This window comes from Adiantum capillus-veneris, chromosome 16 (genome assembly GCF_014529385.1).
Source record: "Adiantum capillus-veneris isolate H3 chromosome 16, ASM1452938v2, whole genome shotgun sequence".
NCBI lineage: Eukaryota > Viridiplantae > Streptophyta > Polypodiopsida > Polypodiales > Pteridaceae > Adiantum > Adiantum capillus-veneris.
Window position 1 is genome coordinate 108,301,573 of NC_140946.1, and position 24,526 is coordinate 108,326,098.

Here is a 24,526-nt window from a genome sequence, read left to right on the forward strand (position 1 = left end):
TTTGAAGACGTTAATAAAACATTTCATTTCCTCTCTCTCTCTCTCTCTCTCTCTCTCTCTCTCTCTCTCTCTCTCGTTACTCTGACTTTGTATCAGATCCACCACATTGTAACTTTCTGGTCTCATAGGTCACTTTGGCCTTTTGAAGACGTTGATAAAACATTTCATTTCATCTCTCTCTCTCTCTCTCTCTCTCTCTCTCTCTCTCTCTCTCCCCCCCTGCTCGCGCGCCACCCATCCTGCTCTGGTTTGCGCTCCCCCCACCTGCTGTCTCTCCCTCTCAGCCCAGCGTGGACTATCAGCCCAGCGTTGACACGCCTTCACATTCAGCACCCAGCCGGTTTTTGGAGCAGAGCAGGCCAGAGAGGTAGCCGCTAGCCTTCAACAGACCAGAGCGTCAGCCTCACATCTCCATCGCTTGTCTCTCCTCGCCAGCGTTTTCAGTCAAATCAGCCAATGTTTTGCTGAGTCATTGCCAACAGTACCTCAGTACCAATCAGCACCTCAGTTCAGCCACCCTGTTTTCAGCCAGTAAGTACTCAGGTTTTCAGCCGGTAAGTACTCAGATTTGCAGCCATGAAGTATCTCAGTATTCAGCCATGAAATACCTCAGTATTCAGCCAGAAGGACCCTCAGTACTCAGCCATTGCAGTACCAGCAGTACTGAATGAATGTTGATGCTATATTGGCTGATACTGCTGATACTGATGATACTGGGGTACTGAAGTGCTGATGCTAAGTTGTATCAGGAGTTGTGCAATCTAAAAGTAAATAACGCTCCGGTAACGGAGTGGGGGGCCCTTGGAGGGAGGCTTTGGGAATGCATCAGGTGTCCTCTCTCAGACTGAATACCCCGCAGTGGGCTGTGGTAGTGCATATACCCGCATTCGGGTTGTGGTTATTACTTCTCCACCTGGACTCAGCCGAGCCAGAGCGTCGAGCTATACCCGCATCTCCAATGGAGGCCATGAGCGCATCGCCAGTGGAGGCCATGATCGTTTCGCCAGTATGTAAGCCCCATATGAAGGCAACCTTTGTGCTTACAAACAAGTGGATAACACAAATGGAAAGGGAGATGAAAGAATGGAAAGCAGTGATGGAGGGATGGTGGAAAGAGAAGGCCACCTTCTTCAAATGTTTCTCAATGAAGGCACGCAATGGAAGAAGGAGAAAGAGGACTTGCACCAGAGCTACAAGCACTTAAGGCGGATTCACAAGCACTTAGAGAAGAGGTCACAGCCCTCAAGTGAGAGCTTGTGGATAGAGTAAGCAGTGGATTGGAAGAAGGGGAATTCCAGCCCTCGGTGATAGAGGAGATCAAGGTCATCAAGGAGCAGGTACGGATGATCACAGAGGAGGAGAAACAGAAGGTGGTAAAGACGTTTTCGTCGATAAATGTGATCACGAAGACGCAGAAGAAGGTGGATGAGGCTGAGAAATGGATAGAAGTCGCTAAGAAAGGGAAAGGGAAAGAAACCACATCCGTCCCCACTCCTACAATCATCAACATGACTCTAGAAGAAGAGCAGCGAAGGAAAACTAGAGCCTTGCATATAAGAGTAACCGGTAAAAGACCGAGATGATGTGGAAGGAGAAGTCGAAGAACTTCTCCGCATGATGGGCAGTGAGGCTACTCATACAAAGGCATGGAGGGTAGGGAAGAAGACACAAGGCAATGGGAAGACTTCAAAAGGGAGAGCTTTAATCATCCGTTTCCCATCCATGGAGGCAAAGAAGGACTTCTTGAAGAAGCGCCCTACACTAAAGAAAACGGGCATACTCCTTGGAAATGACCTCACTCTCACACAGCTTGCGTCAAATGAGAGAGGTAATGCCAGAGATTCAAGCGGCAAGGGAGAAGGGAAAGACGGCCTTCTACAGAGATGGCCGGGTGGTGATTGTAGAGCGGCGCTCCACATGACGGTGCGAGACCCATGGGACCACACTCAAAGTTGCCACCTGGAATTGTAATGGATCTATGCGCCTTGATGTGGGTGCTTTTGAGGATAGTTTTACAAGAAGAGACATCGTCTTCTACTTTGAGACACATCAAGCCCCGGGGCAATCTATGCCTCACATCAGTGGATATAGATGGGAGACAGCCTATAGACAGGAGACACGATCAGACCACAGAGGGCGGGGCTCAGGAGGAGTGGCAGTGTTATTCAGGGAGGAGTTGCAACCATTGATACATATAGCCCGCAGGGATGAGCAAGATAGGTACATGTGGGTGAGATTGAGAGCAGAGACAGGCAGATATCTTTACATTGCTATTTGCTACTTTCCCCTGAGTACGTTAGTTTATGCACCACCCAGAGGACAGTCCCCTTCTCTATTTTGGATGATGACATATGGGAGTTCTCTAGAGATGGTGACATCATCATTCTAGGGGATTTCAATGCTAGGACTGCCCATCATCAGACAGTATTTTATGATACTTCAGAGGAGATGCTGAGAAAGTTGGATGTTGCAGAGACGGGCCTATCCAGACTATCACAGGATGGAGAACACACCGAGTATGGACGACGCTTGATAGACATGGGGATTGCACATGGATTGGCCATCTTGAATGGCCCACAGAGATTTCCCGCTGCGGGGGGTTTTACATGCTTTCCACACAGACATGGAGCCAGCACAGTGGATTATGTCATGGCACAGCCGAGCCTCATCTCTAGTATCCAGGATCTCATGGTTGGATCCAGACTGTTGGTGTGGCACTGGACCATCTCTTTTCAGTTTAGTGTAGCACACAAGCTACGGGCAGCAGCCCCTACTCGCTACACCTTCACGCGGGAGACGGACTCTGTATACATAGATGGGATCTACAGACGCCTGTGCACAGAGGAGCCAGGGCAACCTCTAGAGGAGCTTACTACTATACTGACACAGACACTACATGATGCAGCAGCTGAGGCATACCCACATACCCAGCCTGAGCAGAGACGCCGTTCGGGGAGCATGCCCCAGAACAGTTGGTATGATGAGGAATGCCGGGACACTAGAGCTAGACTTCAGAGGGAGGTGCTTTTGGGGGACATCACTCACACACAGTCACAGACTGACTTCCGACGCCTAGTGCGGTGGCAGAAGAGGGCATTTTTGGCTCGCCTAGAGCAGGATCTATACCAGCTATCCTTGAGTCAGCAGGACTCATGTGAGGCATGGCGGCTCTTTCATGAACACTCCCCCCTCCCTGCCATCACTTCTACAGAGGCCTGGGGCCAATATGCATAATCTCTGTACACAGTTCCTGAGCAGCCCCCCCTTCCCGACCCCCCCGATCCATGACCACACACGTGCTTTTTTCACCGCTGAGATGGTGAGGAAGGCCATTGACAGGATGAGGACTGGGAGAGCATATGATCATGATGGCTTAGTGGCTGGGCATTTCACGCATGCCAAAGATTTACTAGCAGAGCTTCTAGCAGTTATGTTCAACCGTGCCATGTGTGAGGGCTTGCCTGATACTTGGAGCCTATCTACTATTGTACCAATCTTCAAGTCGGGAGACCCTATGGAGCCTCGGAATTATCGCACTATCATGATTGGACACACATTGGCACGGTTGTACGCATCTATTCTTGAGGAGCAACTGAGTAGATGGGCGGAGAGAGAGGGGATACGCGCAGCCGGGCAGGCAGATTTCAGGAGGGGTTTTTCTACTCTTGACCATATCTTGACACTCAGAGCCATCATTGAGAAGGGCAGATCGCATGGGAGACGAATCTATTGTAGCGTTGTGGATTTCCGCAAAGCATTTGACACAGTGCCCAGAGCTAGATTGATGCGCAGATTATAGCAGATGGGAGTACCCACAGAGCTCATTTGGAGGGTCATGGCATTATACAGGTAAGTAGTGGGGCATGTACGCACCCTAGAGGGTCTATCCACACCGGTTTACTCCACTGTTGGGGTGAAGCAGGGCTGCCCGCTCTCTCCTACTCTATTTGGTATGTATGTAGATGAGGTTTCTGACTACATTGAGAGAGATGGTGATAGAGGTGCACAGCTGGCAAGGACATGGATTCCACTATTGTTATACGCTGATGATATTGTGTTGATCTCCGACTCTCCGGAGTGGATGCAACGTCACTTGGATGCTTTGCATAGGTTTGCCCAGGAAAGTGGTTTGTCCGTCAACCTTAGTAAAACCAAGGTCATGGTATTTAATACCACCCCACAGTGGATCAGGAGGTCAACGCCCGCATTCACATACGGCCAGGAGAAGGTGGAGTATACAGATGCTTACACTTACCTTGGAGTGATTTTTAGTGGGCTAGCATTTCCATTGAGGAGGGCAGCAGAGACTAGATTGACCAGAGCCCATGCAGCATTGGGTAGATTGGAAAGGATGTGTTCACAGGTTCAATTTCAGGAGCCTCGGACGAAGCTCTGGCTCTTTGACACTTTGGTGGCCTCTGCATTGCTTTATGGAGCTGAGATTTGGGGACCTTCACTGGATCATCACGGGAGGACAGGCCGCAGTGATGGATGGGGGGACATTGAGAAGCCTCTGGTCCCTATGATCTTGCGGCTCATTAGAGCCAATGCTTCAGTACCACGTGCTATTGTACGAGCAGAGCTAGCTGCCCGGCGCTCACCAGATCTGTCTCCTTCATACACCGCATGTGGCAACTTCCCAGAGACAGATATGCACGCCTTGCACTTGAGTCCTCTCGACAGTTAGCCATGCAGGGAGATACAGCATGCTGGTATGGGGAGATGGCATCATGGTTTCAGGCGCATGGGTTCAGCATAGACAGATTGCCTCCCTTCCAGTACTCACTGGATGCGCCCTCTCTGACTCTTACACAGTCCAAGATCACGAGGCTCATTCGCAAGGACTTGACACAGCTAGACACCAAGAGGACATGGATACAGCCAGCACAGGAGTTGGGCACGAAGATGGCTTTCTATAGAGAGCATCTCCTCCAGCTTACGGAGGATGGTTTTGTGACGAGGCCCAGATACGCGGACACCCACTTGTCTCATGGGATACGATGTGCTATTGGCCAGATACGCACATCTTCACACCAGCTGCCGATCGAGACTGGGAGATACAACGGAGTATCAGCAGAGGCCAGGACATGCCCCTTGTGTGACATCGAGCCTGAGACGGAGTTGCACTACACATGCCACTACCCCGTGTACTACGAGATACGAGGCCGCTTCCATTGCTTGTTCAAAGAGGGCTTTGGACCATTCTCTAGAGTCATGCAGTACGAGGATCAAAGATGCCTGGGTTTGTTTTTGCTCGAGCTACGCAGACACAGAGAGAGCCTGATGAGAGGAGAGACTAGCCAATCTCAGAGACAAATCACAGACTTCTTTAGAACTGCCACTCGACACCCGGAGGAGTTACTACCACAGCAGAGCTCGTGGCCTTACACCAGAGGCACACTGATCGACCGAGCGATTGAGCAGGGGAGATCCAGACGCCCACGAATGCGGAACAGCATCGACGGAGGCTGCATCAGAGGATTCGGATCACTTTGGCTCGACATGCGCGACGCCCGGTCAGACTACTGACCATGGAGGAGATTGATGAGATCCGCCAGCAACCGATGCTGGATCTCCTGTGATCTAGCTATCCTAGCTAGCTGTTTAGCTGCTTAGTTCACACCTAGCAGTTTAGGATTCCATAGTATTTTATTTTGTCATTCTATCATTTTGTCATCTTGTTACTCTGACTTTGTATCAGATCCACCACATTGTAACTTTCTAGTCTCATAGGTCACTTTGGCCTTTTGAAGACGTTAATATAACATTTCATTTCATTTCATTTCTCTCTCTCTCTCTCTCTCTCTCTCTCTCTCTCTCTCTCAAAGGAACCATCAATAAGGCAAGGAAGGCAAGGAAAGAACAAAGGATTATGAAAGCATGCTTGCTCGATCTACCTATTCTTTCAATTCCTCCGCAAGTGACACAGTGGTATCAGGGTTCAGCACTTTGCTTGCACTTTGCAAGCGAAGGTACAATCTTATTAATATATTACTGTAAAGGACAAAAAGTAAAATTTGCAACAAAAAGTTTTTATATTCCCACTCAGGATATTCAGGATTTAAGAGGAGAACAAGTTTTTAAATTCCCACTTAAGATATTCAGGATTTAAGAGGAGAACAAGTAGAAGCATTTGAGCAAAAAAGAAGCCATTTCAGCGTTTTCCATCCAATGTACAATCTTGAGTGACATGTGAGAGAGATAAACAAAAAGTATCTCTTAAGAAGATTCCCCACTTGGAGGATACCACTTGTTATGTTCCGCTTGAGCCCATCAGAGTTACCAGGGAACGGACATTTCGGGCCTTGGAACGCCGGAACGGCGTTCCGGCCGGCTGGGATTTTCTGGAACGCGTCGGAACGGAACGGTGTTCCAGCTGGAAACTGTCACCGGAACGGGCTGGAACGGACCGGAACGGCCATAAACGGCAGTTTTTGAAATTGAAAAAAATGACTGCAACGGCCATTTTCAGCAGTCAAAAAAGTATATAATGCCCCCCTCCTCCCCCATTCTTCACACACTCATCAAGCCTCAAGGCCCATTCTCCCTTGCTTGAGCCTTGCTCTCAACTCTCAAGCCAAGCTCATTCTCCCTAGCTTGCTCTCAACTCTCAAGCCATAGTGTGGCGCCGCGGCATGCCTCAAGGCTCAAGCTCTCAACCTCTCTCTCTCTTGGGCTAACTTCTAAGTTCTAACCCTCAACTTTCAAGGCTCAAGGCTCAAGCTCTCACGGAATCAAGCGGCAAGCCTCTCTCTCTCAATCCCTCTCTCTCTCTCAAAGTTCAAGATCAAGCTCTCTCTTTCACGGATAATCCATCATCCATGGCCTCTTCTTCTCGTTCAACCCCCTCCGTTCATGCGGGCAACACTCAAAAGGCGAAGGAATGGTCGTGGTGGGATGAAGTGACCTCGGAGGGCACCTTGTCGGCGGCGGGAGGTTCTCGTGCATGGGGATGCAAGCTATGCTCTTACACGCGGAAAGGGGGGCATGACAAAGTGAGGGCACACTTTCTTCGAGTGCCGGGACATGAGGTGAAATTTTGTGCCAACGTAACCATCGAGAAGAGGAAGGAGCTCGAGGAAAAGGATCGGCAATTCAACCATAAAGCCAAGCCGGCACGCAAAGGTATTGATCCAAAGACCCTCATTTTCCCTTCTTCCTCTCTACCCGGTGTAGGTGTTGGTGCATCTTCAAAAGGTCCATTCGTCGCCAAAAGACCCTTGCCACCTCTTGGGACCCAAAGAAGAAGGAAGAGGTGGATGCGGCCGTGGCCCGATTCTTCTATCACGACCATATCCCATTTGTCGCAGTGAGGTATGTTCATTGTTTTATGATTCATCAATCTTCTCTCTCATTTCTTCCGTTATCGTCGTTTCCACTTTTTTGATACTAACCTCTTCTATGTTTGATCGAAATAGGTCGGAGTATTGGAAAGTCATGGTGCAACGGATAGGAGAGTATGGCACCGGCTATGTGCCGCCATCTTCAGAGGCTCTCCGAACCACCTTGCTCGATCGAGAGAAGGCTATCGTGGAGCAAGCAACCCTCAACATTCAGCGTCTTTGGGCAAAACATGGCGTTTCCCTCATTGCTGACGGGTGAAGCGATACAAGGAAGAGATCTATCCATGGTCTCGTCGCATACTCCAGTGGAGAGATGTACTTTGTGCACTCTCATGATGCCACTGAGAGTGGCAAGTCCGCCGATGTCCTCTCTGCAAAGTGGACAGCGGCCATAGAAACCATCGGTGAGCAACACGTGGTGGCCTTTGTCATAGATGGGGAGACATCAAACAGGGCAGCAGCAGCTATCATAGAGGGCCACTATCCGCATGTGACAGTGTGCTTTTGCATGGCACACTGCTTGAACAACCTTCTAAAAGACATCGACAAGCTAGACTGGATTGCTCCAGTCATTGCTGATGCAGTGAAGATGGTTACTTTCATCAACAATCACAACTTGGTTCGGAGTGAGTACCTCAAGAGGTCGGGCGGCAAAGTGCTTCTAAAGTATTCAGATACCCGCTTCGCATTCAACTTTCTTCTTGTATGCAGGCTGTCTGAATGTCAAAATGCGGTCCGACAGGTCTTCATCAGTGATGAGTTCACCACCTCCCCCTATGCAAAGACAGTCGCAGGGATTTTGTGCAAGGATAAGGCAGAGGATCTTGAGTTCTGGAAGGAGCTCAAGAGTCTAGATGCACAAGTAAAACCGGTGGTTCATTTGCTTCGAGTTCTGGATGGCATGGATCCTTGCATTGGCAAGATTTATGAGGCAATGGACCGCATGATTGAGCAGCTTGCACAGCTTGAGCCGAACGCAGAGCGATATGAGGAGATCCATGCGCTTTGCAGCTCGAGGTGGAATTCATATGCCTCTCCTTTACACGGGGCAGCGTACATGGTGGATCTAGAGTTCCAAGGTGCAGGGCAAGAGACAGATAGGGAAGTCATGAACCAATTTACAGAGATCTTAAACAAGATGGTTCTAGACAGAGATGGGCGACGCATTGTCAGAGATCAGCTGAGACAGTACAGAGAGATGCGGGGGTCATTTGGCAGTCCAAATGCTCAGATTGATCGCAGGAAAATAGGTTCAGTGCTTTGGTGGGAGGACTATGGCTATGATGGCCCTGAGCTTCAGAGATTGGCGATCCGTATTCTCAGCCAGTCAGTTAGTACCTCATGCTTGGAGCAATTGTGGAGTACCTTTAGCCACATTGCTTCCAAGAAGAGAAATCGGCTTGGAGTGGAGAAGGCTAATGATCTTGTCTTCGTCAGCGCAAATTTGAAAATGCTTTGCAAGAGTACAGACAAACAGACAGATCCTTTTACACAGTGGGAGATGGAGCAAGAGGCTTCTCAGGCAGGTGGAGATGCACATCCACCAACACCAGGTACTTCATCTGTGGCTGAGATCGAGCTGGACCTAGACCTCGATGATGAGGAATGGGAGGATGTGCATGATTTACAGCCGGCTACTACGGATTGGGAGGCCTCTCAGGCTAGTGGCTCTTGAGTCTTGAGTCTTTGCCATTTATCCACCTTTTTGTATGGCTGCTTGAGCCTTGCCCTCTTTGCCATTTGTAGCTACTAGCATCTTTATGGTATTTGTCACCTTCAGTCTTTTGGTATTGTGGTCACTGAAGTCTGGTTTGAACTTTGCCCCCCTTTGGTTTTTTTGTAGCACCTTGGCCGCTGGCGGCCCTTGAGGCTTGTTACTATGTTAGCCATAATTAATTCCAAAGTGTTATCTCTGACTACTACTCTTGCAATTATTTGAGAGCATTGTGTATGTACTATGGGCATTGTGTTTGCTCATTGTTGTTCGTCTGGCTATGTTGTTCATCTGGCTATGTACTCTAGGTGCCTCACATCCCAATCAAGTCATAATAAGGTTAAATGGTCTTCGAATCGTGTTTTTTGTGGGTATTAGAGTCAAAGGACTCTAATACTACTTGTATTCAAACACATAACGCTAAAAAAAATAATATTTGGGTGTTTTTTTAGCCTGCCGTTCCGCGCCGTTCCCGTTCCGGGCCCATTCCCGTTCCCCCGTTCCGCAGGGAGGCCCGTCGCCGTTCCCGCGTTCCGGGTAACTCTGGAGCCCATGTTGGTCGTTGATCAAAGATATGGTAAAGCATTCCAGATGGACTTATCACCCAATCAAGTGGAAAAATCCTCCAAGTCCATTGCAATGTGGAGCCCATGAGGCCCCTTGAAGGTTGCTTCCCCAGTTTCATTACCAAGGACATTGTTGAGAACAACGATTGAACATAAGGGAGGAAGTGTTACATCCCTGGGTACCTAGGATGGATCCTAAGTTATGCCAAGTTATGTTGGATCGATTTGAACCAAGCACTTAAGTTAGGGCAAAGATGAAATCCTATGGATAGGACCCTTGACTCATTTGTAATCTATATTGTGTGATCGACACACCTGGACTATAGAAAAAGGGGAGCACTAAGCCCCCCAACCCAACCCCTCCCCCATGCTGGGACCCCCTAAAATAAAACAAACTCTAGAGCCAAAGTAAAGAACAGAAGTCTTGTTTAAGGCCCACTTTTTACTTTTGACTCCTGAGCTCTCCACCCTTGACAGAGAATTGTACTACTTTGTGCTTCGTTGTCATTAATGCAAGGACAATTTTCCAAGAAAAGAACAGAATTAAAACAAAGAAGTACACCAAGTGGCAAAGAAAAACCAACAGCATGACAAATACCTGAATTATGCTGCGAAGGACATGGTATGCTACTTGGCACATCTTGCTGCATGTTACACAACTTCCTGATAGCAAACCACCAAACACAAATCAGTCCTTTCCTTCTTTGTCTGCATTACAGCCTGGCAACGGTTTGCAAGAAATACATGGAACAAGAGGGTGGACTCCCATAAGTTCACGGTATATTGACAAACCTAGGCAGACTGTCACTTGAAATGATCTCGTTTCCAAAGACAGGAGGATCCTGCAGCAATGTTAGCACAAAATCATATTGATAAGTTCCTGAAAGAAGTAAAAGTAGAACACTTCAATCTTAAGTGAAATATATTACCTCATACTCCTCAAAGTCGTAGCCCTCAATCGTAACAATGCTTGGGATCACATTTGGTGGAGATCGAAGCAAGCTTTGAGCTTCTTCCCAATGCATCTTGAACTCAAGACTGTCAGCATCACATCTCGGCTTTTTTGTCTTACAGCTCATGTCCTTGGCTTTTCGTTTCTCACTTAAAACCGGAAGATTGTACGGAGATCCCTCTCTCGTCTCTTTGGATCCGCTAACTCCTGCTTTGGACAATCCAAAGCCCAGGTCTAAAGCTTGTGAAAGTCCACTGCTTTTTTGCGTCTGTACTTGGGCTCTACCCGAAGTTTTAAATAGTTGAGGATTAAGACCAGACATATTGGCTGTTGATGGTTTATCTGGCTTCCTAGAAAGTATCTGAGTTGAAGGTGGGACAGAAGCTGGTCCTGCGTTCACCATTCTGGTCTCCTAATAGATAGAAAAGACATATGAGAAACCACAAAAACAATCTTATCAATTACTCCCATAACATCATGAAAAAAAAAAATTACACCTCTCCCATGGACATATTTGATGCTCTCCTGTAACCCATCACAAGCTTGCCTTCAGGATCTCTCCTGCTAAAAATGACTGCAAAGCAAAAAGGAAGTAAAAGTTAACAATGATAAGAAATTCTAAGAGTTCAAAAGCCTGCAATTTCTCGTTTAAGAGAAACATTAGTTTCAACCACCTGTATCCCCAGCTTGCAGCTGCATAGACTGAATACAAGGTGTAATCCCCTCAAGGACATACATGCGGCTGTTGTTATTAGGCCAGAACCGAAACTGGAATTGCCAATCCTTTCCAGAAATATCCTGGACTGTGATGGGCAAGCCTTCTGCTTGTGATATTGGTGGAAAATAAGCCTGTTGACAGTTCCGTTGCAATTTACTGAGCAAAGAGTAACCTCATTAACGAAAATACTTAAGAAAAAACAGCATAGGTGAGTTGTTCACTAGACAGATAAAACAGATCTAGATGTTCGTGCCTAAGCTTATATTAAAACATTCAACTTTTTTCTTGAAGCCGGAGTAAAGCAAAAGGCATCCACCTCTGCACAAGCCTTTGGCAGAACAAGTCGTCCAATTTTTCCTGCATCGCTTGCACTCAGCACCTTCTCAAATAATGGTGTGATAGTGCAATTGGAACTGTTTCTCTCGTTAAGAATCAAACTTCATAAATCTTTCAAAGCTTTAAGCACAGGAATGCCAGCAGATCTACCAAGTTATTGAAAACATAGGATACTCTTTCGTGGTCAACAACTGGAGTTCTTGGTCAGTTATCCGTGGCCAGTAACGAGGCAGTAGCTGATTTTTCCCTCTGCCCTCACCTGGTGGCCTTGCAACTCGTGCTGACGACTGAGAAGAGAGTTCTTTTTCCAGATTTTTTGGCTGATGATTCTGAGGTTTTTGAGATATCCATGGCCTTTGTATGTGACATGTTGTGCTATTAAGTCCAGAAAACTTCATCTCCCCCACATAAGCCTTTGAAACCCCAGAATTATTGGGTGCAGCAAGGGTGCTGAAGTCTTTAGCGAGTCCTTCAGCACAGTATAACCCTGACAAGATGGCAGGGTTACCACGAATAGCAGGAGCAATGTCTTTGACACTGGCTTCCATACCTGTACAGTACAAACCAGACAACACGACTGGGCTGGAACTTATGGAGGATAGAAACTCTCGTGCACTGGTTTCTGTATTGCTGATGCTAGACTGAGCTGAGAACTGCCTATTTGTTCCCATGTTAGTAAACTTATCTGACTGCAAAGGCCTGAAACCCTCTTGTACATTTCCATCTTGTGGACGGAAAACCTCCTGTGACATAGGTTCACTATGGTGCATGACCTGAAAACCTGCTGCCAGGGCCGAGCCTTTGTTATCGGATTCAGCAGTCTCCATATACTAATTTCAGATTCTTTATCTCTGCAAGAAAGTGAAAGGTCTCAAAAAGACGACGATTACTATTTCAAGACTTAACATTTTGACAAAAACTTTCAACTTGCATGTCAAACAAGAATACTATTTAGGACTAGAAAATATTCACCTTACACACAAAGTAAATTCCACGGAGCTAACAAGATTCACACCAAAGGAGCATGAATGTCATACACAAGGATGATAAACATTACATACATTCATATATTACACTAGCATAAGCATCTCCTTAATGTCTGTAATGTGCAGTAGAAGTGATTTAAGGTGATAACTCAGGATGAGTGCTCACTGCGTTTTCAAGATTCCTTTTATAAACTTTCATAAGAGAGTTCCTTTTACTTCTTGAGAGTGATGTCCAATAGACTAGAAAAGTGAAAATGCTGATGATGAGGGCTGAGATCTGCATGCGATGAGGCTACCGGATTCTGAAAAACTGCGGGGCTGATCTGCAAGAGGATGCTGAAAACGCTAGTGGATCTTGGAGGTTCCGGCTGAAAACCTGTTAGATGATTATACGATTGGGGCTCAAGGTGCACTTATATACTAACCTGGGAGCCCTTCAAGAAATTTCCTTAGCCGGAATCATGCCAAATAAGTAAAATAAATACCTAAAGACAAATAATTAACTAGAACACATTGGGCCATTCACTTGAGATGCCTGACCTTTTAACACCCTTTCTACAGCTCATAGGGGAGCTATGTAGGAAGACTAAGTCGATGAAGAAGCTACCAAGGACACCCCATCAGAAGGCCATAAACTATTAGCAATTTTGCCAACCTATCCTTGAATAAAATGCCACCCATTGCCTTATAGACAATTGAACTATGGACCACAATACATCCAAGAATCCCTATTCGTGAACCGTGAATGCACCACGTCCACAAGACAATGAACTTTGGAATACATTCAGTCCATAATCCAGCCAACATGTTTTGTATATGTCGCGTTGGTTCCTTGCCAGATGCATGTGCCTTTAACTCCAACACACGGGTTCAAACACCGATAAACTCCGGCACACGGGTCCAAATCATTCATGGGGAGCTCCAACTGCCCCTCTCTATTGCTCACAAGCCTCTCTCTAGCTAAAGCATGTTGTGAAAACTACCACCAAACTAGAAATTTGGCTTCGAGGCCATTGTGGTAACCACCACATGTGCCATGTCAATCTCTTGGGTGGGATCACTGTCTCTGCCATCCTCCTCAAGCTTGCCTTTGCCTCTGTCCTTTACTATGCTCTTGCATTTGCCTTTGGCTTCACAATTAAGGGACAACTCCCAAGGGTCCAACTCTCTCAGAGACTCTGCGTCCAGATGCTCTCCGGAAGTGTGGCCCTCTGGGCACTTATAAACATACAAGGGATGCCCAAAAACAGAGCCCCAAAAGCATCGATCCAAAAGCACTTATACTTAAGAGCAACTGCTCCAAAAGCCTTGCATAAATCTGCTAGCAGACCAGCCAGCGCTTTTTACAAGAATCCGTATGGCTTGCCACATTAGCACTCTCAGCACAAATCACGGAATTCCGTACAATTGCCAAGTCAGTACTCAATGCGTTTTATAGAAATCGGTCCTAGACGTCAAGCTTTTGATATTTTTGGGTTACACCCCTCGCTCGATGCTCACAAGTGCATTGGTAGGGGTTAGGATTTTTAATCCCTAACCCCCTCGGCCCATCTTCTTGGTTTATTTCCTATTGTCCACTCGACCAGTTCTTTCCAGTTGGGTGCGCCACGTCATCACTTTGTGACATTCCCCCCTCTTGAGAGAACTGTAATCGCCCTCGATTACACCTGCAAAACAGCCAAAGGATAGAAACTTTCTTCAATAGACACTGACTCTATGTACCCATGCCCTTGACTCCACCAATCCAGTACTTATACAACGACATCAAACGCTAATCAGTCACATTTCTGTCGAGGGTCTCAAATACAAATCATGAAAATGCAACCATTTAGCAATCACATGTAGAACAAGCTGATCTTTTCACGGATGTCTTGATCTACTAAATTTTGTTACTATCAAATTCATATCCTTGCTTTTCCTATTTCAATGAAGCAAACCATGCCCATGACCATCCCCACAAGACTATACATCCACATAGCGTGCAATTCACAAATCACACATTTAGTTCACACTCACCATCGTATTTGAATCATGCAATCTAGCCATCTCATTCCGTCCAGAACTCTTGATGCACCTGGATCACTGTGCAACCATCTCATCCTTCCCGAACTCTTGATGCACTCACAACAGTATCCCATCATCTCATCCAAATAGAAATCTTGATGCACTAGAATCTCATTCAGTTCTCATCACTTAGCCATCACATCCAGATCTCGCTGATCTCTAAAAGATCTCTAGATACACTAAGTTCAAATCATTCATCAAACGAAACCCTACAGACATTTCATCTTTCTCTACATGTCTCTAACAATACACACATGAAAGAGCACATGTCATCAGTTCAATCAAGGAAATTTCCAATTCAATGCACATATTTTCATAAAGTCATTCCGAAAATACTGTCAGCCCGTCACTATCCCAAAAATCTCAAAAGAGAAATTAGTGACTTTATTCTATCTAGGCAATCTGTGACAAAGGAGTGGAGTGGCTCCCCTCTTGTGCAGTCCGCACCGCACTAGATTCAGCATGTTGCTTCATGGGAAACTTTTGGCATAGACACTACTTATAATCCAAAAGCTTCAAGGTATAGTTCAAACTGAAATGTTTTCCTCCTCCATCCACTTTGCATCTAGGACCAAAACGTACCCTTGACCAAATTATTCGGTGGACCTAGCTTACCTTTCTGTTCTTTTCTTGTGCCCTGTGACCTATTGGTAGCCCGCTGGCCTCACTTGTCCAATAGCACCTCAATCTGAATCGTCCGAATTCTCTGATGAACCATCAACTGATTCCCTTGCTTCGTTGGAACCTCGGATGCAGTATCATCTAATTCCCTTACTTCTCTAGAATCCTCTGATGAACTTTCATCCGATTCCCTTGGTTCTTTTTGTTCCCTGGAAAACTCTTGCCTAGACACTGGCTTGTCCGTCAATGAGCCGGCATGAATACCAAAACCTTGCTTGGCATGTCCCATAAGTCTCTGAATGGAGTCAAACTTCTCTTGCAGACAATATACGGCAAAACCACTCAATCTGGTCCTTCAACGTGACCCTCCGAAACGAGGACATTGGCAAATAGATATCCCAAACCTCTGGCAGTAGTCATTCAAAGTGTCTTTCTTAGTCATTCTCAGATGATGCCAAGCCGTAATGACATCTGCTTCATATTCTTTCATTATCCATGCAAAAGTGAAAATTCTCTTGAATTTTACCCACTTCTTAGGTGCTTCTCTGTGTAACAACAGAGTAGCCCACCATGTTTGTGCATTTCCTTTTCAAGTAAGATGCCGCCCTTCGCATCGTGGAGCAATCCGAGAAACGACATCCTGAGAAGGCGATGTCAAACTGCTGTATAAATTCAAGGGCTTGATGGGTGTCCTGATAGCCTGAAAAACGTGTCAAACTTGACTACTTGACCCCATCCTTGAACTCTTTGGTCTTTGTTCCTTTTTCTCATTATCAGAAGAGGACGAGCTCTCCTCCTCTGAACTGCTAGATGGCCTCCCATGCTTTCTAGAATTTTTCAAAAATCTGCTTTTCTTGCTTTTATGGCTTTTTCTCCACTTCTTCCGTCTTTTCTCATCCTCTCTAGAACTAGAGGACGATGACCTGTCGGAACTCTCTGAAGACGAAGAAAAATTTGGGTCATCCTCGAAGCGAACACGCTTCTTGGATTTGCTTAGCACCTCGAAAGTCGATTTCTGGCCTGAATAACCGGAAATCTAGTGATTTCTTCTTCTTCCGAGAGTGCTTTAAGCCTTTCATTATCTGGTTTATCTTCTTCTCAAGAGCTTTGTCAAACTCTTTCTTAAAGTACACTTTTCCGCTTTTTGCCACATGGCTTTTCTTTTTGCTTCCTTACCGTGTCAACGGCCTCTCGCCATCTCGAATGAATCTCACCAATCAGGTAATTTTTTAGGTGATGGAGCCGCTTCTCCCTTGAGGACTTCGAGAGTGTCAAGGCCTCCAATTAAAAACAGGTTCAGTCACTTTCCATAGCCAAGGGTTGGTATTGATCATTGTTGATGCCAAGCCTACGCGGGAACAACCCCCTTCCTATGCCTTTGCTGCCACAACCCTTTGGACCACTTTTCTCAAAACGCCTTGCAACAAGAGATCCTCCCTAGCCATCATTGAGCCAACGCCTTCCAAAACACCACAAAACAAGCTTGCCTGCATCACCGACATTTCAAGACGCACCAACAGCAACCCTGAGAAACTTTGATGACTTATCAAGATGATAGCCCAATTTCCAACAAAGTGCCGACCCGAATTGTCGTCTTTGTGTTGCCTCTCAAAACGCCGCACTATAAAGACTCTAATGTACATGCGTAACCGAGGGCGTGTCAAAACCGTCGCCGGGGATTGAAAGTGGGGCAATGCTCTTGCATTTCAAGATGCAATGAAGAATTGTTACCCGTTGTGAGAGCTTTCCCGCATGCATCAATTGCCTCAACACAATGGCATTTCAAAATGCCATGTTGAAAGAACCTAAGCAGCTTGCAACCTCAAGATGCCATTGACTGACCCTGTTATAGGCTTGAACAATCCAAGCGAGAAATCAATCGCAACACTCCAACAAAAACTGCCAAATAACTGAACTTCAAGAGAGAGAGAGAGAGAGAGAGAGAGAGAGAGAGAGAGAGCACAACGTAATTCTAAGCCAAAATGCACAGGCATCCCTTTCAGTATTTCCTTATTATTTAACTTCGCTAAGTACAACTCCCGAGGGTCCATCTCTCTCCGAGACTTCGCATCTAGATGCTCTCTAGAAGAGTGGCCCTCTGGGCTCTTTTAAACTTACAAGGGATGCCCAAAAGCAGAGCTCCAAAAGCACTAAACCCCAAAAGCATCTGCTCTCAAAAGCTAGCGCTAGAAACTACCAAAATTTGCCAGCATGTCTCTGCGAATCACGAATATCTACAGTCAACCTTCACGCTTTTGAATTTTAGGGCTTTAGGCCCCTCGACCGGTGCTCCATAAGATGGGTAGGGTTAGAGTTATTTAAAAACCCTATCCCCTTCAGTTTAGGCCCCTGGGCCACACTTTCGGGGGTCAGTTCTTCCGGCTTCAGTTCCTCTTGTCCACCCACCCATTTCTCTTCCAATTGGGCACACTACGTCATCACTTTGTGACAAACCTCCGAGAGAGAGAGAGAGAGAGAGAGAGAGAGAGAGAGAGAGAGAGAGAGAGAGAGAGAGAGAGAGAGAGAGTTTTTGAACAAATCAAAGAGGCAATGAATTAGATGATTATGCAATGGGGGCTCAGGGTGCAGTGCACTTATCTACTAACATGTGAGCCTTAAGTACCCCCTTCAAGAAATTGCCCTACCTAGAATCATGTCAAATAAGTAAAATAAATACCTAAAGACAAATAATTAACTAGGAACACAGAGGGCCATTCACTTGGGATGCATGAACTTTAACAGCATGAGAAGTTTGTTAATAGCATGGAGTCTGGAGAGCCTTTCCCAGAGAGATCAGTTTCTGAACAATACAAATATGCAATGAATTAGATGATTATACATTGGGGGCTCAGGGTGCGGTGCACTTATCTAATAACATGTGAGCCTTACGTACCCCCTTCAGGAAATTGCCCTACCTAGAATCATGTCAAATAAGTAAAATAAATACCTAAAGACAAATAATTAACTAGGAACACATAGGGCCATTCACTTGGGATGCTTGAATTTTAACAACATGAGAAGTTTGTTATTAGCATGGAGTCTGGAGACCCTTTCCCAGATCTCTCTCTCTCTCTCTCTCTCTCTCTCTCTCTCTCTCTCTCTCTCTCGTGCAGTACATGGTTGAGATGCGTCAAATCGACTTCCTACAATTGCATGGGAAGCAAGCAAAAAGGTTCAAAAGATGCATAAAAGCAAGATCTTGAGCACGGGATGGATGCAAGAAATAAACTAGTAGTTTCGGAGATGGGATGCTTTACACTTGCTACATGATGCTTCAATAGACTCCCAAGTGAATGAAGCTTTTCTACAACGCCAATGTATTACGAATTGGGAGGAATCCAGTGGGTCACGCTTCATACATTACACCACCCATATTGCCCCCAACTACAAAACCATGTTCTTCACTGAAAGAGAAAACTATACTCACCCTAGATCCACCACATTGCAACTTTTTGGTCTCATAGGTCACTTTGGCCTTTTGAAGATGTTAATATAACATTTCATTTCTCTCTCTCTCTCTCTCTCTCTCTCTCTCTCTCTCTCTCTCTCTCTCTCTAGTGGGCCAGCATTCTCATTGAGGAGGGCAGCAGAGACTAGACTGACCAGAGCCCATGCAGCATTGGGTAGATTGGAAAGGATGTGTTCACAGGTTCAGTTTCAGGAGCCTCGGACGAAGCTCTGGCTCTTTGACACTCTGGTGGCTTCTGTATTGCTTTATGGAGCTGAGATTTGGGGACCTTCATTAAATCATCACGGGAGGACAGGCCGCAGTGATGGATGGGGGGACATGGAGAAGCCTCTGGTCTCTATGATCTCGCAGCTCATTAGAGCCAAGGCCTCAGTACCACGTGCTATTGTTCGAGCCGAGCTAGCGGCCCCCCCACTAGTGGTTGAGGCGCTCACCAGATCTGTCTCCTTCATACACCGCATGTGGGAACTTCCCAGAGACAGATATGCACGCCTTGCACTTGAGTCCTCTTGACAGTTAGCCATGCAGGGAGATACACCATGCTGGTATGGGGAGATGACATCATGGTTTCAGGCGCATGGGTTCAACATAGACAGATTGCCTCCCTTCCAGTACTCACTGGATGCACCCTCTTTGACTCTTACACAGTCCGAGATCACCAAGCTCATCCGCCAGGACTTGACTCAGCTAGACACCAGGAGGACATGGATACAGCTAGCACAGGAGCTGGGCACGAAGATGGCTTTCTACAGAGAGCATCTCCTCCAGCTTACGGTTGATGGTTTTGTGACGAGGCCCAGATACATGGACACCCACTTGTCTCATGGGGTACGATGTGCTATCGGCCAGATACGCACATCTTCACACCAGCTGCGGATCGAGACTGGGAGATACAGCGGAGTACCAACAGAGGCCAGGACATGCCCCCTGTGTGACATCGAGCCTGAGACTGAGTTGCACTACACATGCCACTGCCCCGTGTACTACGAGATACGAGGCCGCTTCCATTGCTTGTTCAGAGAGGGCTTTGGACCATTCTCCAGAGTCATGCAGTACGAGGATCAGAGATGCTTGGGTTTGTTTTTGCTCAAGCTACGCAGACACAGAGAGAGCCTGATGAGAGGAGAGGCTAGCCAGTCTCAGAGACAAATCACAGATTTCTTTAGAGCTGCCACTGGACACCCGGAGGAGTTACTACCACAGCAGAGCTTGTCGTCTCACACCAGAGGCACACTGATCGACCGAGCGACTGAGCTGGGGAGATCCAGACGCCCACGACTGCGGAGGACACACAGCATCGCCGGAGGCTGCATCAGAGGATTCGGATCACTTTGGCTCGACATGCACGACGCCGGGTAAGACCACTGACCATGGAGGAGATTGATGGGATCCGCCAGCGAGACCGATGCTGGATCTCTTGTGATCTAGCTATCCCAGCTAGCTGCTTAGTTCACACCTAGTAGTTTAGGATTCCATAGTATTTTATTGTGACATTTGTCATTTCATTTTTGTCATATTGTTACTCTGACTTTGTATCAGATCCACCACATTGTAACTTTCTGGTCTCATAGGTCACTTTGGCCTTTTAAAGACATTAATATAACATTTCATTTCATTTCTCTCTCTCTCTCTCTCTCTCTCTCTCTCTCTCTCTCTCTCTCTCTCTCTCTCTCTCTCTCTTTCCTTGTATTCAGGATTTCATAGTGGCCAGACTAGTGGGCGTAGCAGTGGATCATGCACTTTTGACATTGTTTATTTCATTTCAGTATAGGACAGCCCAGTCATCAGGAGGCAGGTCACATACCCGTTATACATTTACACCAAAGACTGACTCGGTTTATACTGAGGAGATCTAAAGCCATCTATGCACACTGGTCCTGCCTCTCAGTGGAGGAGTGCACCACTTTACTGACTGAGACATTGCATTGTGTAACATCAGAGGCATACCCACACACTCAGCCGGGTCGGAGGCGATATTCTAGGAGCATGCCCTAGGATAAATGGTATGATGAGGAGTGTAGAGAGATGAGAGCCCAGCTTTAGAGGGATCTTCTTTTAGGAGTCATCACTTACAGACAATCTCGGATTGCTTCCCGGCGCCTTGTGCGATGGAAGAAACGAGCTTACTTGGGACATATGGAGCGAGACTTGTATCGACTGTTCTTGAGTAGAGACTCGGGAGAGGCATGGCGATTCTTTCATCATCAGCACTCCCCTCCCCCAGTGATTACTTCTCCTGATGTTTCCTGATGTGTGGGGCTAGTATGCCTCATCGTTATAAACGGTTCCTAGATAGGACCCGCTTCCAGATCCTACAGAGCCATGCCCACCTACCAGCACCTTCTTTATCACTGAGATGGTAAAGAGAGCCGTCTACTATTGAGCCTATCTTCAAAGCAGGTGATCCTACAGAGCCTGGGAATTACCGCACCATTATGGTTGGGCACACATTGGCACGGTTGTATGCATCCATTCTTGAGCAGCAATTGAGTAATTGGGCAAAGGGTGAGGGTGTACGAGCAAAGGGCCAGGCCGGTTTTAGGAGGGGTTTCTCCACTCTTGATCATATTCTGACACTTAGAGCCATCATTGAGGAGGGCAGGTCACAGGGCAGACGGATTTATTGTAGCTTTGTAATTTCCGCAAAGCATTTGACATGGTACCGAGAGCTCGATTGATGTGTAGACTGCAGGCGATGGGGGTGCCCATAGTGTTGATTTGGGGGATTATGGCTCTATACAATTCAGTGATGGGACATGTATGCACTCCTGAGGGGATATCTGATTTAGTTCACTTCCACCATTGGGGTGAAACAGGGTTTCCCATTGTCTCCTACTCTATTTGGTATGTATGTTGCTGAGGTGTCTGATTACATTGACAGAGAGGGTGATAGAGGTGCCCAATTGGCAGGGACGTGGATCCCATTGTTGTTATATGCTGATATTGTGTTGATCTCTGACTCATCAGAGGGTATACAGCGACATTTGGATGCATTACACTGTTTTGCAAAGGATAGTGAATTGTCTGTAAACCTTGCTAAAACCAAGGTTATGCTTGTTTAACACCACACCACAATGGATCACTAGATCAGCACCGACTTTACATATGGTCAAGAGATTGTAGAGTATACAGATGCATACACTTACCTTGGGGTTGTCTTCATTGGGCCGAGGTTTTCTTTAGTGAGAGCAGTTGTAACAATGTCAGACTTTGTAAATAATTAATTTATTTACAAGAAAATAGTTATCTAATTAGTTGTGTGCACATCATAATAGAACTAGGAGTTCTAGGAGCCTCAGGTGTGCCCAAACTTGGGCCAGAGCACCTCAGGGGGACCCTAGCAGAAAATATCATGAAGCCCTAGTGATTGGGAAATCAAGTCTTCAATAAAGGGGTAGATAATAGCCTCTCATTTCAGGCTCAAAAAATTACGCGCGTCAGTGCGAGCACAGGAATGAGATGGGGTCCTTAGAACAGTAATCCTAAGGCCTAGATTATTTTTAAGGCCTTAGGATAAGTCAGTTAAAATATTTTAAATTGTTTAAATTGTTTGTGCCGGACCAAATGGCCGGACAAGTGCGAACAGGTAATGCCAGAGCACTGCCGGTACGGCATTGTACTGGGGAGCAGCTAACGTTTTCATAAGTAGCATCCATGTGTGCAGTTGTGAGTTAATTTGCATATTTCACTAATAGCCTAGAAACTTTTAAATGTAAAAGTTCAATGGTTTTTAAGTTATTAAGTGTGCCACTTGGCACACTTATCAATGCAAAGTGACTCTCTCACTCTCACTCTCACCCTTCCTCATGCTCTAGCGCTCCCTCTTCTTGCTGGCTATATAGGAGCATCCCCTCCCCCTCTTAACAGGTCGGCAGTGCTCCTACCCCCTTTATTGTGAGCGTGCTCTACGCATTGAAGCCCTCCATGGAAGCTTCAGAGCAACCCCTTGAGACATATGTGGTGGCCTCGTGCTCCCATTGTCTACAACAAGGGTTCTCATAGCCATAGCCAGCTTTTGGCGAAGATTCGTCGCGAGAAGTTGCAGCAGGTACTCTCTCCGTAGAGTGCGGTGGCTGTAAATTCTCTGTTTTCAGCCCCTAATCACCTCGATTAGTACTGTTTTCAGAGGAGCACTAATAGAATTTCCCTCCTCTCTACTTACCCTACGCCTACGCAAGTTTTGGGGCAATTCCATCGCGAAAAAGGCCTCGGTTTCGGCGTAGGAGTGCGCACAGGTAAGAATTTCAGGTTATGTGCAGAAAATTACAGTAAGCATGTTTGTGTGCATTTTGCTTGTTTCTCTCTTGACTTCAATGCATGAGTGATTGCGCATGAAGGGACCACACATAGCGTAAGATAGACTCTCCATTGTGAGAGCTTCCAACAAGCTTTTTGGAAGATAGACTCTCCTGGTGAGAGCTTCCAACAAAGCTTGCAGAAGAGGGGAAGTCCTCTTAGCAGATAGAGAGTGGAAACGCTCTCTCAGTCAGTAGTCAGAACAGAACTAAGAAAGAAATAAAGGACCGGCGTTTGCCCGATTCTTGTGCTTGTAAAGATTCTTCCTTAGTAATAAAGATAATCTATTTAGGGGGGGGGGGGGGGATCAGCCCATCTTCTGGTCCCCAATGAAGTGTCAAGCTTTCTCTCCCTCTCCAATTCTCTTGAGTATTTGAAGTACAATAAAAAGTCAGTTTACGCTTCCGTATTTTTGTGACAGTGGTATCAAAGCAAGGTCTCTCTCTTTTTTAAGGGATTGACGACTCTTGACAGACTGCACAAAAGGAAGGACGTGAGATAGAGTTCACTATCCTTCAACAGCAGATGGCAGAGTTGCAAAAGGCTCTCTCCCCCATCCAGAAGTCCAGAAGATTCTCCATACCCTTGAGAAAGGGAAGGAGAAAGTGCCGATGGGGTGGGGAGAATCCCGCAGAACCCAAAGACGCAAGAACCAAAGAAAGATCCTTTAATTGTAACCTCCCGCATGCACGAGAGACAAAGGAAACCTCCAGAACGTCGTGTGCGGTTTAATCTAAAGGTTCAAGAGCAGGATCCTCCTAATTTTCCTCAGTTTTCTTTCATGAAGGATCTGGATGACATAGTCGCTCCAGAGGACATGTTTCTTGACGATCCGCCACAGCAGGAAGTGCAGTCAAGGGAAAGACTCTTGTCCACAAGGAGTCCAAGCATAGAAAGAAGGAGCATCATAAGAAGAAGCACCACAAGCATAAAACATTCAAGTCAGGTGACAAAGATGTAAAATTTGACACCTACAACGGACGGCATGATAATGACAAAGCTTTGGCTTTCATCCACCAATTTGAACTTTAAGGAAATGTCGGTATGTACCTGAAAGGCACCGCCTGCAGTTGGTGACTGACCCTGATTCTAGAAAAACGCAAACCCCAAGATTGGACTGCTTTCAAGAAGGAGTTCTATGCACAATTCCTTCCTCCAGACTACGAGGAAGAAATAAAGAAAGAATGGGATCGACTCTCACAGTCAGAGAACGAAATTGTTCCACGGTATGTGGATAGGTTTTGGGACGTTCTCTTGAAAGTCACCCCATTCAAGAAGATTGAACATTTGGAGAAGATGTGCAAGTTTGAAGCTGGATTGCATGAAGCCTTGGAAAAGGCTATGAAGCTTTACCCTCGAGGTAACTTGCGGATACTTATGGAATCAACTCGCATAGCTGATGGTATACATGACAAGGGTACTCTCAGGAAGATGGAGCAAAGCACCTATCATGCCAAGCAG

The 24,526-nt window shown here is 46.4% G+C and overlaps 1 protein-coding gene across 2 annotated transcripts in view; it reads right to left on the reverse strand.

Annotated features, from left to right (window-relative positions):
* LOC147439620 (B3 domain-containing protein Os07g0679700-like) overlaps positions 1-24,526 on the reverse strand; it is a 138,259-nt gene that overhangs the window by 35,060 nt on the left and 78,673 nt on the right. For both annotated transcript variants that reach the window (XM_086485437.1, XM_086485435.1), the window contains 7 exons: positions 11,804-12,480; positions 11,610-11,706; positions 11,250-11,424; positions 11,073-11,149; positions 10,553-10,987; positions 10,416-10,465; positions 10,222-10,286 (listed from right to left, as the gene is read on the reverse strand). In XM_086485437.1, the coding sequence (XP_086341563.1) occupies positions 10,222-10,286; positions 10,416-10,465; positions 10,553-10,987; positions 11,073-11,149; positions 11,250-11,424; positions 11,610-11,706; positions 11,804-12,456 (1,552 nt within the window). In that variant the 5' untranslated portion in view covers positions 12,457-12,480. The remainder of the gene's footprint in view (positions 1-10,221; positions 10,287-10,415; positions 10,466-10,552; positions 10,988-11,072; positions 11,150-11,249; positions 11,425-11,609; positions 11,707-11,803; positions 12,481-24,526) is intronic.